Below are 14,588 nucleotides of genomic sequence, written 5' to 3' on the forward strand. Positions count from 1 at the left end.
CAAATCGTTCTCTTGGGGACCGATATTTAATATACATACATCTGCCACCAAAATGAGACCAGCATTTGAACGAAATCAGCAGGCACAACTGCCAGAGTTGTTCTAGTTGCTAGTTTCAGAAGCAACATAGTAAGAAGGAATAAATTGTAGGGCTCAAACAAAACTTTCTGGAAGCCATCTTCATTAGTACAAAAAAAAAAGCAGCTTCGATCCATCCGATAAAGCCTTCTCAATATCAAGCATCTGCCGCAGCGAAAATTTTATGTCAGCTGCGAGTTAATGCCACACAAGCAAGAAAACTAGTTGCACCATGAGCACCGCCTTGTTCTTCTAGCTCCGTCTCTCCCCTTGTTTGTTGCCCTTGTCGCCTCTTTTACGTTTCCTAGTCCTCTTTCTCTTAGTAACATCTGCTGTGTCAGCCTGCATGAACAAACAGTAAGCCATTGTAAAAGGACAGGTGACTCGCCAAACTATAATGAAGTATAAACCTACGAACTACATGAACAATCGGATCATTCAATAGATATGAGTTCAAGTTATGGACTGGATATAGAAATTAAAAGTTGGAATGCTTCAGACCCTGCATATACAATAGTTCCTCTACTGGCGTGATAGAGCTAATAGCAAAGACCTTTCTTCCTGCTTACTTACAAACTAGTTACAGAAGAACAAAAATTAAATGAACATGTATGTAGAGTTAGCTCTCAGCAATGTCAGTAATTTCATCAGATTTTGAATGCCTATGAAGATAAAAATGATAGCAACATGACAACAGAACAGAAAGAAAAACAAGAAAGCTTGCTTCCGTCCAGAAAAATGACAATAGCACACCTGATTTGGTCGAGGGACAGAAGAATCAGATTTTTGCTTCTTCTTCTTACATGAAAGTGGATTTGGGCCCTACAAAACATCATCAATACATTTATGCTAAATACTTAAAAAAGAACAATGGAGAAAAACATTTATGAACTCCATATTATTAATGCATGTCTTAATTGATAATGAACGACATAATTTTCCACATAGTTTGCACTAGGAAAATTACTGATACTTTCTGTAACATATTGAGAAATCTCAGAAATTGGCAGCTAGGAGGAGTAATAAAGAGCATTGACAATCAAAATGTCTAACCTTTGCCCTATTCCTCTTGAATTTGCTTTTCCCTGTAACACCAAGCGCCCTTCGTGCAATAGACGGGTTTTGAACAGCTCCATCAGATTGATCTACAAAATTTTCCTTTAGCTCCTTCTTATATAGATTTTGATACTCTGATTCATTCATATGCAAACGCTTCTCTTCAGTAGATTTAACAAATTCACGTTGATGAGAAGAAGGTTGATCGAGAAACAAGGAGTTCCTAAGACCATACATCACAGGAACACCAGGTACCTGCACTTGACAAACAAGGCACAATGATCTTTTATGCAAAAATTTGAAAATCATTTAGCTGCTTGTTTAAACATTTAGACTATGTGAACCATTAGGCACATTATGCATTAAAAACAGGTCATGGTGGATTATCCACCTCTTCATTGTCAAATATTCCTCTCAACAAATCAGGTGCCTATACAATACATACATCACCATTTGAATATGCTCGAGAAAAATCTCTCCACTCTATAAATAATATGTTGAAGCATAATTGCAAACTTGCATGAGAGCTCCTCTCTAGCCACAAAGGCTTGCCAACCAAAGATAAAAATCTGTTTGACTACACCAAAATTATCTCTATGGTTTCTCGATAGACAACAACTAAATCATACTAAAAGTTTATTCCATAGATCGAACACATGGTACACTGCTCAATGAATAAATAAGCAATCTTTACTGTTTTACTACTTCCGACGTAAATTTCTCTAAAGTCTAACCAGAATTGAAAGTAAACCAACATTAGTTTGAAAAATCTGGTATTATTGAAAAGTTTTGCGCATCTAGGTATGATTACGGAGTTAAAAAAAGAAGAAGTATAAATATAAACTCCTAGATTATGTAAATTCAAGTATCTAAAGAGCACTAACCTCGCGAAACTTCTTCCGGAGATCGGCGTCCTGCGTGGCCACAAAGAAGTGCTCGGAATTGCCCTCTCCGATCACCGACTGTATGCAAACCGCCGCATTCACCCTCTTCTCATGATCACACCTTTAAAAAAAAAAAAAAACAAAACCCTCATCACCATCGCCACCAATCGAACAAACCAAATCAAAAGACACAAAAAATCCGACAAAAACCTCGCAGTGATGAGCTGTTGTGCCGCATCAAGAGCCTCCTTATGCGACTCCCCGAGACTCCTAAGCTCCGCGATTATACACCTAAATCAAAATCTACTAGATGAGCTAGCGTCCAAGCGAAGAGTTAGAGAGAGAGAGAGAGAGTTAAGGGAGAGAGAGGGGACTTGGTAGTGAAGAGGAGGGTACGGGCACCGAGGAGGTGAGACACCGCGTCGTCGGCGGGGACGAGGCGGTGGAGGAGGAGGTGATGGACGAAGGTGCCGTCGCAGAGGACCTTGAAGGGCTCGCGGAAGCCGAAGCAGGCGGAGAAGAAGCGCACCACCTTGCGATGACGCTTCTGCTTCTTTACCCTCATGCCGTCAGCTTTGTTGCGGCGGCGGAGGACGGCGACGTCTCCTTCACCGCAGGACTACCGACCCGAGACACGACTCTAGGGTTGGAACTAAGAAGATTGGGGTAGACTTGGGGCCTGGTTCGGCCCATTGGGCTTGTTAATTAAAACACTAACGAAACCTATTCTTCCAAATAATTTAGCGCCTCACCTGTTCTCCAATAAATTTTACAAAATAAACTTAAAGGGAAAATATTTACCTTTCTATTTTTTTATTTATCTTATAAAAATATTCTACAAAATTATTTCCCCCTCCATCTCGTAACCATGTTTGTAGAATGTTTATAAGCATAGTATTACTTTTATATTAAATACCTGCTTTTTGGGTCTATCGAATAACTCGTCATTATATAATTATTATTAGGTTAGTTATATTTAAGCTCTTTAAACTATACTCGGTTTTCCTCGTTGGCAAGTGGCAAGCCACCTAATAAAAACCAAACAACTCTTCCTCCTCTAATCTCTTAACAATTTTTTTTCTAAAAATTTGATATTTTATTTATTGGATACTTTTACACAGCTTAGATATGCCCGGAGGTACTTTCTAAATAATAAAAGTATCTTATAAAAATAATAAAAGTAAAAAAAAAGGATTGAATTGAAGAGGCAAACAGAGAAGGAAGTGAATTGAAATTAATGTAAAAAATAAGGGGGCAAAATAAAATTTCCCTAAAATTAATTGGGAGAAAATCTGGACACACCCCGAGTTCAACGTCCGCTAATTGCTGCCATATACGTCACCAATTTCCGCGCATTCTTCCACGCGGCAAGTCTCCATTTGCTTCCTTCGACCACCCTTTCTTACACCACCCTGTACAGCCAATCCCCTGCCTCTTTTCTCTGCTTGTTTGCGCGCCGGACACCTTTACCTTCTCTCTCTCTCTCTACCTTCCCGGAAACCAAAGCGAGGTGTTCGCTTCCCTCCTCCTCCTCCTCCTCCTCCTCCTCCTCCTCTCTCTCTCTCTCTAAAAGCGAGAAGAAACCAAAGCCAAAAGGAGAAACCCTAGCTCCGCGTGTCCGCCATGAAGCCGCCCATCTCCTTCGGCTTCGTCGCCGTGCTAATTGCTCTCCTCCTCCTCTCCACCATGAAGATCCAACACGACCACCTCAAGGTCTCTCTCTCTCTCTCTCTAATCCATTTACGCTGTCTTCTAACGTACCTCGATCTTTGATCAGATAATTCTGAGGCGAACTCCATCGATGCAGACCCAGGTGCGGATCCGTAGAAGCCCATAGTTTTGGCGTTTTGATTCTTTTGTAGTGATTTACTGTGATTAATTTGTATGAGTTTAGGGGGAATGGAGGAACGAGCTCGAGGGGTTGCCTCGTGGGATCGTGGAGTCGACGTCTGATATGGACTTGAAGCCTCTGTTTCGGACCTCAAGGTTAAAAGTAACTACTTGCAACCCTCGATCTATGTTGTACGTTGATGGTTTAAGTCATTAAATATTTCGGTGCTCTTAAGTGTGATTCTTCTGCACTTTCGTCAAGTGCAATATTTCTGACCTGATCACTTTGGAATTTTCGGCTTGTGATAGCAGAATTTTATACTAAAATGTTCGTGAAGCTTTATATAGTTCAATGTGATTCTTGATAGGATCCTATAATCCAGAAAAAAGGCTATCACTTTTACCATCACATTATGGATTTTGTCTGTCGATTGATCTTTTACCATTTGGAAACATAAGATCCTTTAGTTTCATTTCGTCTGTTCTTTTACCACCTTTGGATTCTTCTTCTTTCACAGCTGAGAGAAGAAAGATATGTCTCTGAAAATTTCCGTAAAAGTGGTTATTAGACACTTAAGATATATTGTAATACATGGTGTCTGCCTTTTGCTCAAGCAATAGATGTTACCAGATAATTTATGTTCATTTTTGCAGGATACTAGTGATAAGTACACTGCTCTCCTTGCAATGGCAGTTGGCATTTCACAGAAGCAGAATGTTGATAAAGTAGTTAGTAAGGTTTGTACATCAATAATATATTATTTTTTTTGACAATCTAGTCAGAGATGTTAATTTTTCGTTATCTCCAACATATTATAGAATGCTAATGAATACTTCATTAATTCTCATACTTCAGTTTCTTATGGAAAATTGCTCCATTATACTTTTTCATTACGATGGGAATGTGGATGGATGGCATGATCTCAAGTGGAGTAACAAGGCAATACATATACTTGCTTATAATCAAACAAAATGGTAATCTACTTTCTTCTATCAAATAGTAACTTAGATCGAACGATATCTTTGTGAGAGGACCAAACGACTAGGAGGGTTATTCTTTATCCTGTTTTTGAGGTTGCTATTTTTATGAGTTGCTGTCTTTTGCAATTTGTCAAGTAAATTTGACCTATGGTTCCGTTCTTTCTTTTCTTCCCAAATGAGACAGAGTGGAGTATATGGAATGATTTAACTATATGTCATTTTGATTCTTTGAAGCTATAATCGATACACTTTTGATGCAACTTGTCCAGGTGGTTTGCTAAACGCTTTTTACATCCAGATGTTATGTATATCTATGACTATATCTTTTTGTGGGATGAAGATCTAGGAGTGGAGAATTTTCATCCAGGAAGGTATAACTGTGCTCATTATTGTGAACTTACTGTTTGGATGCACTACAATGTGATAATTAACTATCTTTTAGTGGTATTTAAGTACATGTTAGAATCCTTGCCCCTCCCATTAATGGACTCCCGCACTGGAAAGCAATAGGTTTATGGTTTGACAATTTCTTTGAGATGTCATATTTGAAAGGCAAGTTTCTGTTGATCAGGCAGGCACTGTCACTTCTGCACATTAATGGTTTAGGCTGCTTGTGCTTAGTTTGATTGTGAGTTTATTCCCTTAACAAATGGCCTGAAAAGGCTTGCATTACTAACTATTAGGCGGGTTAAAAAAATGCAGCATGCAAACGAGGATCTACCTGCATCCTTTCCTATCTATCACAAACTTTTTATTAAGTTTTTCCTTGTGGTTTTCTAGAAAGCAGCCCTAAATATAGGGTTTTAAAAGGATCAAGTTTCTGCTGAAAGTTACAAGTCTTTTTGTATTGTGCCGTGAAATAGTTGGAACTAAGGGTTGATTGTTTTTGTTGCCTCAGTTTGAATTTCCTCTCAACCTTTTATAATGATGGAATGTTCAGGTATTTGAAGATAATGTTTTCTGAAGGATTGGAAATTTCACAGCCTGCACTGGACCCTGATCTATCTTCTGATATTCATCACCGGATTACAGTCCGAAATAAAATGTTGAAACTCCACCGGTAAATTAAGAGATAACTAACTTATTTTTCCTGCAATCTTTACAAGTTTGCTGATATTTCTTGTGGCATTTCTCATCCTTTTCTCGTGTTATCTAGGCGCATATATGGTTTCCGTGGGAGTGTCAATTGCACTGATGACAGTAAAGGGCCTCCATGCACAGGGTAAGTATCTCTACTTGGGTGGCATGTAATTCTTTCATTGATATTCTGTAACTCTAGTATCACAAGACTAGTAACCTAGTGTGCTTGAGTTGGTTAAGGTTCTGCTAATTTTGATAATTATCTAATACATGAATAATGGATAACTTGTTGCAAGAAATTTATACTCTGATTCGCAGGAAACTGCAGCACCTCTAATTTCCTAGCAGCCATTAGTGATTTACTTGGTCTCATGTAGAACATGAAAAATTAACTGCCAATAGCTGCCTCTGCAAGTATATTCATTTATGATTTTATGTCTGTTATAAGGACCTGTTATTCTCATCCTGACTGACTTGATATAGGCTTCCCACATTAAGTTTAATGTCTTTGCCATATTTCTTTACCCCTCTTGTTGCTGTCTATTTGACACTGCTGTTTTCCAGATTTCCTTGCTTATTTTGCTGATTGCTGTTATATATCGCAATTTCTTGCAAGATTCATGAGCTTTCGACTGCAACATAATAATGATGCAACCAATTAATATGGTTGACTAACATGGATTGTTAATCAGATAGCCAGCCAGTCTAGCTGCTAGATTTTTCCTCAGTTTAATTACTATTATTCATGATTTTCTTTCTTGAACGAATTTATTATCTATCGTACTTGTGTGTTTGTGATATATATTTTAGTTCTTCTACAGTTTGATTTCCTGCCAATGCAATCCTTCATTAATCTGAAATTTAACTTTTATTCTTTTTCCATTAGGTGGGTTGAAGGGATGGCACCAGTTTTTTCTCGAGCAGCATGGCGTTGTGTGTGGCATCTCATTCAGGTGCAACATCAATGTTTACTGGTCTATTTGTTTACGAAGAGAATCCATTAGAAGTTCCTCTTTTGTAGACAGTTTATATGAAGTGCTATCTTGTTTATCTTTTGCTTAGACAAATATAGTTTAAAGTGTTTTCTTACATATATATGACATACATGATAGATTATCTTCATCATTTCTCTTCTGTAGTAAATTTTACCATAGAATGCAATATATGCGTGAGCTTTACATTCAAGGGCTTGACAAATGCTATTATCTTTGCTTCCTCCTGCAAAATTCTTCTAATTCTTGTTATATTATTATTTCTTGATAATCTAAGGCACTATTTTCATTCTCAGTTAAACTTACGTATTATCACCTTTTGGTTTGTAGAATGACCTGATTCACGGATGGGGCTTGGACATGAGACTTGGTTATTGTGCTCAGGTAATAAAGATAAATGATTCAAGGAATACAGCAAGCACTTACAATGGACTTATCATGAGATTTGGGATTTCAGGGCGATCGAACTAAGAAAGTTGGAGTGATTGATAGTGAATTCGTTGTTCACCAAGGGATACCATCTTTAGGAGGACCATCAGTTATTAAGGTTAATCCCCAATCTTCAGGAATTATCTAGTTTCCTTTATTTGGAGGGATGCTAACCCCTTCTTATCCTCTAAGGATGGCACTACCGGCAGTTTTGAATTTATTCACTGATAAGAATTTATTAATATCAGGAAATTTTGAAACATAATTGGAGCTTCATTTGATCTTATTCCTCTTCATCACATTTCACTAATAAAAATTGTCTCTAGTATAACTTTTTTCTCTTTATCACTTCTTGGACTTCATCATGGTATGACTTCAGATCGCTATTTTTCTTATTTCAGGCACAGACAAGATCCTTGGATTTAAGATCCCAGGTAAGTACCAGTAACATAATTCTTCCTTCTAGAATGTGATATTAATTGTTTATCATCATTGTTAAAATATAAAATAGAAAAATAATTTTCCTTTTAGAATAGTTGGTGAGTTATTATGATGTAAAAACAAAAATTTGGCTCCAAATCTTGCCTTACCTTGTCAGTAAAATTTAAGAAGGCTCCATTCATTTAAGTCCAGAAATAAACAAAAAATATTATAATATAAATTATAAAAATTATCGTTTTTTAACCGCTTAAATTTTTAAAGTAGTTCGTGTGCGTCATCAACTTCATGCTCCTGTTTGACAGATTAGAAGGCAGTCAACAGCTGAGCTGGAAAAGTTCAAGCATCGGTGGAATAAAGCTGTGAAGGAAGACAAGGAGTGGACCGATCCTTTTGATGAAAGAAGAGTCTGAGGATATGAGGAACCCTCGTCGACTCAAATCATTCAAAAACCCAAGGCAGAGTGTTAATTAATCATTGAATCCCCTCTCGGTGGCGTCCATCACGGCGGCTTAATTGTAAACATTTTAACCATTTAAGTCTTATTTTCTCCCATCTTAATCTTAGATTCCTGATTCCTTTTGGGCATAACCTTGCAGATTCTTCGCTGGATTCCCCCACATTTTTTTTCTCTTTCGATGTGGAGGCGGCATCGTACAACGCCGACCAAACTAACCGTGAATTTTACCCACACACCAAGTTATTTTTTTGGTTAATTCTTATTTTTGGTGTTTCTCTCAATGCTTGTACAGTAACCTGGCTCATGCACTTAGATGCGAATATCTTTGTCTGGTAGTAAAAGAAATTTGAAAAATACACTTATTACTGTGTTGCCATGATATAACTCAACTACTTTCGAATCTTAAATCCAATCCCACGGAGCATAATAATTAGGAATTATTCCATTTCACAATCCACCCCCTGTTTTCCATTAAATCATAGAAAATACCATGCTAAGGTGTAATCCGTATAAATATAATAGGAGCGAAATGATAATTTTAAAAACAGTTTAATAAATGAAAACATTTACTAAGATAACAAACCCACAACCACATGGAACCTAGCTGTACTAATTTTCGTTCGAAACTAATTTTTTAAAATCTATTTGTTATATGGCATTAAATTCTTTTTTATTCCAATTTTTAATATCCATTTGTCATATGACATTAATTTCTAAATCTAAATCAATTAAATTCCTAAGTTGGTAAGGAGTAGCTGGTGGACTTCGTCCCACGGCGCCACCTCATCCCTTTCGCCTTGCTCAGTTGCTCTCCACTTCTCCCGATCCCAAATTCCCACCCAAAATAAAATTCCATTCCATTTCACGCTTCATAACTGCCAAAGCGGCGGAATTGTGAAGCCACGGCAAAGAAACCAGTCAACTCTTTTTACCATAATACCCTCCCTGTCCCCCCCTTCCTCAGCTCTAACTAAGAGACGGTACCCGATCCCCTTCTCCTCCCTTCGACTTCCGTTGACGAATAAACCGATGCGACTCGCGCATTCCCCGCCATTATTAAAGCGATTCCCTTTCTTCCGATTCCTCTCTCTCCTTCTCCCTCAGTTTGTCTTCTTCTTTACGTCTTCTCGAGTTGTTCTCTCGCTTCTTCCTTGATTCGAGGCCATGCTCGCCGCCTTCTTGCTCGGGTCCCTCTTCGGGTTCCTGGGCCTCGTGGCGGTCGAGGCGTTGGCTATTGTCTGGGTCATCGATCGGCTGCGGCGGAAGAAGGCGGCTAACGAGGTGTCGGAAAGGGGAGAGGGACGGGATCTTGATGGCGAAAGGCCCGTTACGTTCCCGTATAGCAAGCAGGTCAGGAGTTTTGAGATTCAATTGATGTTTTTTTTTCCTGCTCCGTTCTTGTGTTCTTCTACTTATCCGTTCAAATTTGGATAATTTTTCTTGGGTTTCTGCTTGTAAATTTTCTACTCTTACTACAAAGATTGGAACTTGATGGTGTTTCTTGTAAAACTTTGGCAAGTAGTGTAGAAGTCCTCGTGGATACAACATGCGTACTCATGCCACAATAAGAGTAAGCTTAAGCTCACTTGAGAAATTGGCTTCTCAGAAATTGTTAAAGAGAATATGCTAGAGACATGCACAGCAAAATGAAAAAACATATGTAATGTTACCTAAATTTAGTATCGGGATATGAACATGGTTGTTTTTATTTTATCTATAAAGATTATGTAACCTTCTTCTCTCCACGCACGTTGAGTTAGTTGTTTCTGTACTTATGTGGACCGGATATACTGATCTTATGTGTTTGCGGAGAACAGGGTGTTGTTTGGGTATTAGAGCCAGACAGCGTTCCAAAGATTAGTAGCGATGTATCAGCAACTGGAGGTTCCAAAGAGCGAAGGAAGAAAAAGGAAATTATGGATGCTTTTCCTGTCAAAAAGTATGCTAAATTGAAAGATCACTCGCTTATCTTGACAGATCTTGATGGTTCTCAAGCAACTATTGAACTTACAGGCTGTACAGTTGCTTCCGTTTCTGCTTCAAACCTATCTTCACGGAAATGGTGAGTGTATTCTAGAGTATGTCTCAAATAGGTAGTTTGCCTGTGATACAGACAGAGTTTACTTAGATGTTTAAATTTGAACATTTTTTTCCCTTGAAACATATTGTAATGCCTATTAAAATAGTTAATCTGGATTTATCATTTATCATTTATCTTTGTGTAAATAGTTCTGTCAAAATCTAGCTTGACATAATATAGATAAACACTGGAAACTATTTTTATAGAGCACATTCTGTCCAACTAAAGATAGGTAAATAGCCTTTCAAGTTTCAAGATCTAATATTGCTTTTTTTTCAGGGCTAAGAGGTATCCCATTAGACTGGAAAGCAAAGATTCAGTGGTTTATGATAGAAGTAAGACATGCTATCTATATATTGACACTTCCTGGGAAAAGGAATCATGGTGCAAAGCACTTCGTCTTGCATCCTGTATTGACAGGGTAAAATTGCACTGGTATGCCCAGTTGAGTGAAGAGTTCCACAATTATCTTGCTCTTCTGAATGCTGAATACCCTTGCTTTCTCAAGCCTGCAATGTTTTTTGGTGAGGCTATGGACAAAACAAATAGGGTTGATGGATCTTCAAGAGTACGCCTTTTCCTGAAAAAGCTTGCTAAGAAGGCTTCTACGAAGACTGGTTTAGAAAGTAAAACAAGTTTAGGTTCATCTCTACAAGCTGAAAGAAAGATGGGAGAGAAATTGCATTCCTATTCTGGTTTATCTCAAGAAGAAAAATCCTCCAGCAATTCATTACCTGATCTGGTGCAACCTAGTTCGCCATCTTCTTTTACCTTGAGTGATAAAGGCCAGCCTTCCATGTTTCCTGATGCAGTTTGTGATGAAAAGTCTGTTCAAGATGAGGGTTCACTTTGTTTGAACTTACTGGTCTCAAGGCTATTTTTTGATGTCAAGAGAAATTCTGAGATTAGGAATTCCATCAAAGCACGCATTCAGGTTATTGCCACTTGCACGTCTCTAAAAATAGATTATATCCTTGTATACCGTACTGATTTTTTTTCTCACTTTTTTCCTTTGATTAGCGTTCATTGTCAAATATGAGGACCCCAACTTACATTGGTGAAATTACATGCACTCAATTAGATCTTGGAAATCTTCCGCCTTATATTCATAAAATGAGGCTCCTCCCGATGAACTTGAATGAGTTGTGGGCTGTGGAAGTTGATTTTGAATATTCTGATGGAGTAGTATTGGACATTGAGACAAGGCTTGAAGTTCATGAACCAGAGTTGCAAAATGATATAATGAACACAAGTTTTGGAACAGATTCTATTGCCAATGTTAATTCAGATCTTCTTGAGGGCATTGAGCATTATGGCAATCAGTTGAAATCTTCAAGTAACTCAACTGTTCAAATAGAGAACAAAGGTGAAGAAGAGGAAGTAGGTGAGTCCAAATGCAGTTTATTTTTGTTCTCCTGTTCTTTTTATTTTTATAAATCTAAAATGTTTAACAACTTGCATTTGCACCTTTAGGACCCCTTTAGTGAGTAAAAACTTTAATTTTTAAATATCAGTCTACTTCGTAGTAGGCCAATCAAAGTAATCAAACCGGCTTGAGCTCGGTTAGAAAATGTGCCGAGCTGATCTTCAAAATAGGCTCGAAAATAATTGAGCTGTGCTTGATCATGAGCTGGCTCGATAAGGCTTGAAATAATAATAATAATAATAGTAATAATAATAATAATAATTATTATTATAATTATAATAATAATAGAATCAAAACCTTTTGAACTTTTGCCCAATTGGTATTTACACTGCTATGAACATATGACGTCAGTAGTGTTCTTTCTTGGTTCAGAACTCTATTATCTACAGATATCTCAAATCTTTAAGTATCATCAAGCGTTTCTTTCTGGTAAAGTTGTTTCTGACTTTCATCATTTGACATTTTTATTTTTCAAGTTTTTCCCATGTACTTTACCACATGCATATTTTTCTCATGTTAACATAGATTGCAATTAAACTTGTGCCTTAAAGGTCATACTCTAAACCCAAATTGATGATAGAATTCATTCTATAATCTCTAGTACAAACAGAAATTTTGTTTATTTTTCAGATGATTTAAGACGAACAAAGAGCTCCAGTTGGACGTCAACTTACATGTCAAGGTGGAAGGCTATCCTACATTCTATTGCTGACCAAGTTTCACAGGTTTCTTTCTTCATCTCTTTTGATCCTTATTGCACATTGTTGGAGTAAAGTAGTTACAGAAGGTGCAAGAACCTTTATCCAATTTGATTAGTCCGAGAAAGTAAATTAAATGCTTCCAAAGCTTATGTTTATCAGAATCTTTCAAGATCCAAGCAAATCAACTGTGATCGATAGAGTATGGATATTTTTATGCAATATTCAGCCTACTGTAACTTTTATGAGCTCCATTAGGCATCAGCTAACATTGAAAGATCTGGTATGATTCAGCTGTATAAATTCTACTTTTTGCCCACAAAGTCAAAATCAAATTTGGGTAGTTTTTAAAATGGGTTAAATCTGGTAGTTGTGAAATCCCTTGCTTTCAACGAATTGCTGGTCTTTTACATAATCGCAGAAGTAACTATTTCATAGTTAATTTTCCTGTAGATAAATATGATGCCTCCATTTCTTCCTTTCTTTTTCTGTGCAATGCACTATCAACATTAAATCATTTTTTTTTCATTTCATACACTAACTCTGTCCTTTTTTATTTGCTAGATTCATGATCTAGCATTTACTATATGGAGTTAATTAGACAGGTATAACCATGGCAGCCATATATTTTTGGATGCAGTAAAAGAATATCTACCTTTTGGCACTTCTTTGTATTCTTTGTAGAGCTTGTAACTAGTTCACGAATAAGTATTTTGTATATGAATTTACCTCTATGCTGGAGATATGCTGACAGTCCAGTTGTGTAACTCCATATGTGGGTTACATGCCCTAAGAAGTGACAGCGGCTTACAATGATCAATATTTTCTATGAAAGGTACCTTTTTGTTTGGCACTAAAGGTTACGGCAGTTCGGGGGACTTTGCGTCTACACATAAAGCCTCCACCTTCTGACCAGTTGTGGTTTGGGTTTCCGTCGATGCCAGAAATTGTTTGGAACCTCGAATCTTCAGTTGGGGACCGAAAAATAACCAATACCCACATTGCTTCGCTTATCGGCAGTCGGTTTAAGGTAGCATATGAATTATTTCTTCATCATTTGCTTGTTCAATCAGCAATTCGGACTTCTACTATGTGTTTGGCAGTCATTTATCACGTTAAATTTGGTTCTTCGGGCTGATGCAATGCATCATGAGAAACATCTTATCTGAAAACGACATTGCTTTTGTAGGCTGCAATCCGTGAAACTTTGGTGCTTCCGAACTGTGAAAGTGTTTGCATTCCATGGATGTTAGCAGATAAGGGCGATTGGATCTCACGCGAGGGTGCACCATTTATATGGGGAAATCAAGAAACTGTTGATGCAAGAGGGTCTGTTATATCTAGCTCCCAACCTGAGGAACCAAAGTCAAAGTTGGACAGTAGCAACAGAAGAAATGGGCCTTCTGCTTATATTGACACCAAGGAAGAAGTACATGTTGAACATCCACCTAAGGAACCCCCATCCGAGTCCTCCAGTTCTCATGGTTCATCAGTTTCATCCAGGCAACCTTCCTATAGCAGCACAAATGAGGAGTTGAAGATACCACTGTTGAGTACAGAGAGTTCACGAGAAAGCAGTATCCAAAGCAGACAGGAACCTCCCATGGCTTCATCATCAAGGGGGATAGTAACAGTGGAGGAGCTTAATGTGATACATCACGAAGACGATACAAAGCCAAAAAAAAATGGCAGGCGAGCAAGGATGATGGATTTTGGGAAAAGGATGGGGGACAAGTTAGAAGAAAAGAGACGCCACATTGAGGAAAAGAGCAAGCATATCGTTGAAAAAATGCTAGATAACACAAGGACATGAAACGTGACAACTACGTAGAATCACCATTTTATCGAGTCTCCACTTTATCAGAACACAATGTCGTGAAAGTTGATTTATGTCTGCTTCAGGGTTAAAGATGAAAACGCTTTAATCCAATGCATGAGTAGTAGAGGTGGTGGCATACCAAGTAGCCTTGTATATGGAACGTTTGTATAGTCTGAATCACAAATACGTACAAATGATTTACTGCTTCTCTTTCACGAATCACCCTTTTGAAATGTATTTATTATATGACGTTCATTTCAATTCATCTTATTTTCTGGAAAAGCAACTGTACAGAAGGACAAGGAAATTATGTAAGGATTTAATTATACAAACACTT

The 14,588-nt window shown here is 37.7% G+C and overlaps 3 protein-coding genes across 4 annotated transcripts; 2 read left to right on the forward strand and 1 right to left on the reverse strand.

The window, feature by feature from the left end:
• Positions 1-42: 42 nt before the first annotated feature.
• On the reverse strand, positions 43-2,718 carry LOC140801418 (uncharacterized). The gene is made up of 6 exons (XM_073156532.1): positions 2,393-2,718; positions 2,229-2,309; positions 2,019-2,139; positions 1,132-1,389; positions 832-900; positions 43-420 (listed from the first exon to the last, which is right to left on the reverse strand). Exons 1-6 carry the CDS (start codon positions 2,581-2,583, stop codon positions 331-333), a joined length of 810 nt encoding a protein of 269 aa, XP_073012633.1. The 5' UTR covers positions 2,584-2,718; the 3' UTR covers positions 43-330.
• A 716-nt stretch (positions 2,719-3,434) lies between these two features.
• Positions 3,435-8,590, forward strand: LOC140801369 (uncharacterized). 2 transcript variants are annotated; one of them, XM_073156447.1, is made up of 14 exons: positions 3,435-3,731; positions 3,796-3,831; positions 3,913-4,011; positions 4,503-4,586; positions 4,705-4,823; positions 5,099-5,200; positions 5,770-5,889; positions 5,986-6,051; positions 6,796-6,862; positions 7,232-7,285; positions 7,359-7,448; positions 7,732-7,764; positions 8,074-8,286; positions 8,368-8,590. In XM_073156447.1, the coding sequence occupies exons 1-13, from the start codon at positions 3,642-3,644 to the stop codon at positions 8,179-8,181; spliced, it is 1,068 nt and encodes a 355-aa protein (XP_073012548.1). In that variant the 5' UTR covers positions 3,435-3,641; the 3' UTR covers positions 8,182-8,286; positions 8,368-8,590. The 2 variants fall into 2 exon arrangements, with proteins under 2 accessions (XP_073012548.1, XP_073012549.1); XM_073156448.1 differs by lacking the exon at positions 5,099-5,200 and having other exon boundaries at positions 3,466-3,731.
• Positions 8,591-9,105: 515 nt separating this feature from the next.
• LOC140801416 (uncharacterized) lies at positions 9,106-14,466 on the forward strand. The gene is made up of 7 exons (XM_073156529.1): positions 9,106-9,578; positions 10,046-10,290; positions 10,588-11,242; positions 11,329-11,692; positions 12,365-12,459; positions 13,268-13,462; positions 13,622-14,466. Exons 1-7 carry the CDS (start codon positions 9,393-9,395, stop codon positions 14,243-14,245), a joined length of 2,364 nt encoding a protein of 787 aa, XP_073012630.1. The 5' UTR covers positions 9,106-9,392; the 3' UTR covers positions 14,246-14,466.
• Positions 14,467-14,588: the final 122 nt, after the last annotated feature.

The sequence above is a fragment of the Typha latifolia genome, chromosome 14, assembly GCF_019914945.1.
Source record: "Typha latifolia isolate L0001 chromosome 14, TyphaL0001v2, whole genome shotgun sequence".
Taxonomy (NCBI): Eukaryota; Viridiplantae; Streptophyta; class Magnoliopsida; order Poales; family Typhaceae; genus Typha; species Typha latifolia.

Bases quoted from the DNA above. Each gene is read 5' to 3' on its own strand.
- LOC140801369 (XM_073156447.1), top strand. From the start codon at position 3,642: ATGAAGCCGCCCATCTCCTTCGGCTTCGTCGCCGTGCTAATTGCTCTC. The intron at 3,732-3,795 runs GTCTCTCTCTCT...ATCTTTGATCAG, and splicing joins TCCAACACGACCACCTCAAG to ATAATTCTGAGGCGAACTCC. The intron at 5,890-5,985 runs GTAAATTAAGAG...CGTGTTATCTAG, and splicing joins AAAATGTTGAAACTCCACCG to GCGCATATATGGTTTCCGTG.
- LOC140801416 (XM_073156529.1), top strand. From the start codon at position 9,393: ATGCTCGCCGCCTTCTTGCTCGGGTCCCTCTTCGGGTTCCTGGGCCTC. The intron at 9,579-10,045 runs GTCAGGAGTTTT...TGCGGAGAACAG, and splicing joins CGTTCCCGTATAGCAAGCAG to GGTGTTGTTTGGGTATTAGA. The intron at 11,243-11,328 runs GTTATTGCCACT...TCCTTTGATTAG, and splicing joins CCATCAAAGCACGCATTCAG to CGTTCATTGTCAAATATGAG.
- LOC140801418 (XM_073156532.1), bottom strand. From the start codon at position 2,583: ATGAGGGTAAAGAAGCAGAAGCGTCATCGCAAGGTGGTGCGCTTCTTC. The intron at 2,310-2,392 runs GTCCCCTCTCTC...ATTTTGATTTAG, and splicing joins ACCCTCCTCTTCACTACCAA to GTGTATAATCGCGGAGCTTA. The intron at 1,390-2,018 runs GTTAGTGCTCTT...TGTCAAGTGCAG, and splicing joins TCCGGAAGAAGTTTCGCGAG to GTACCTGGTGTTCCTGTGAT.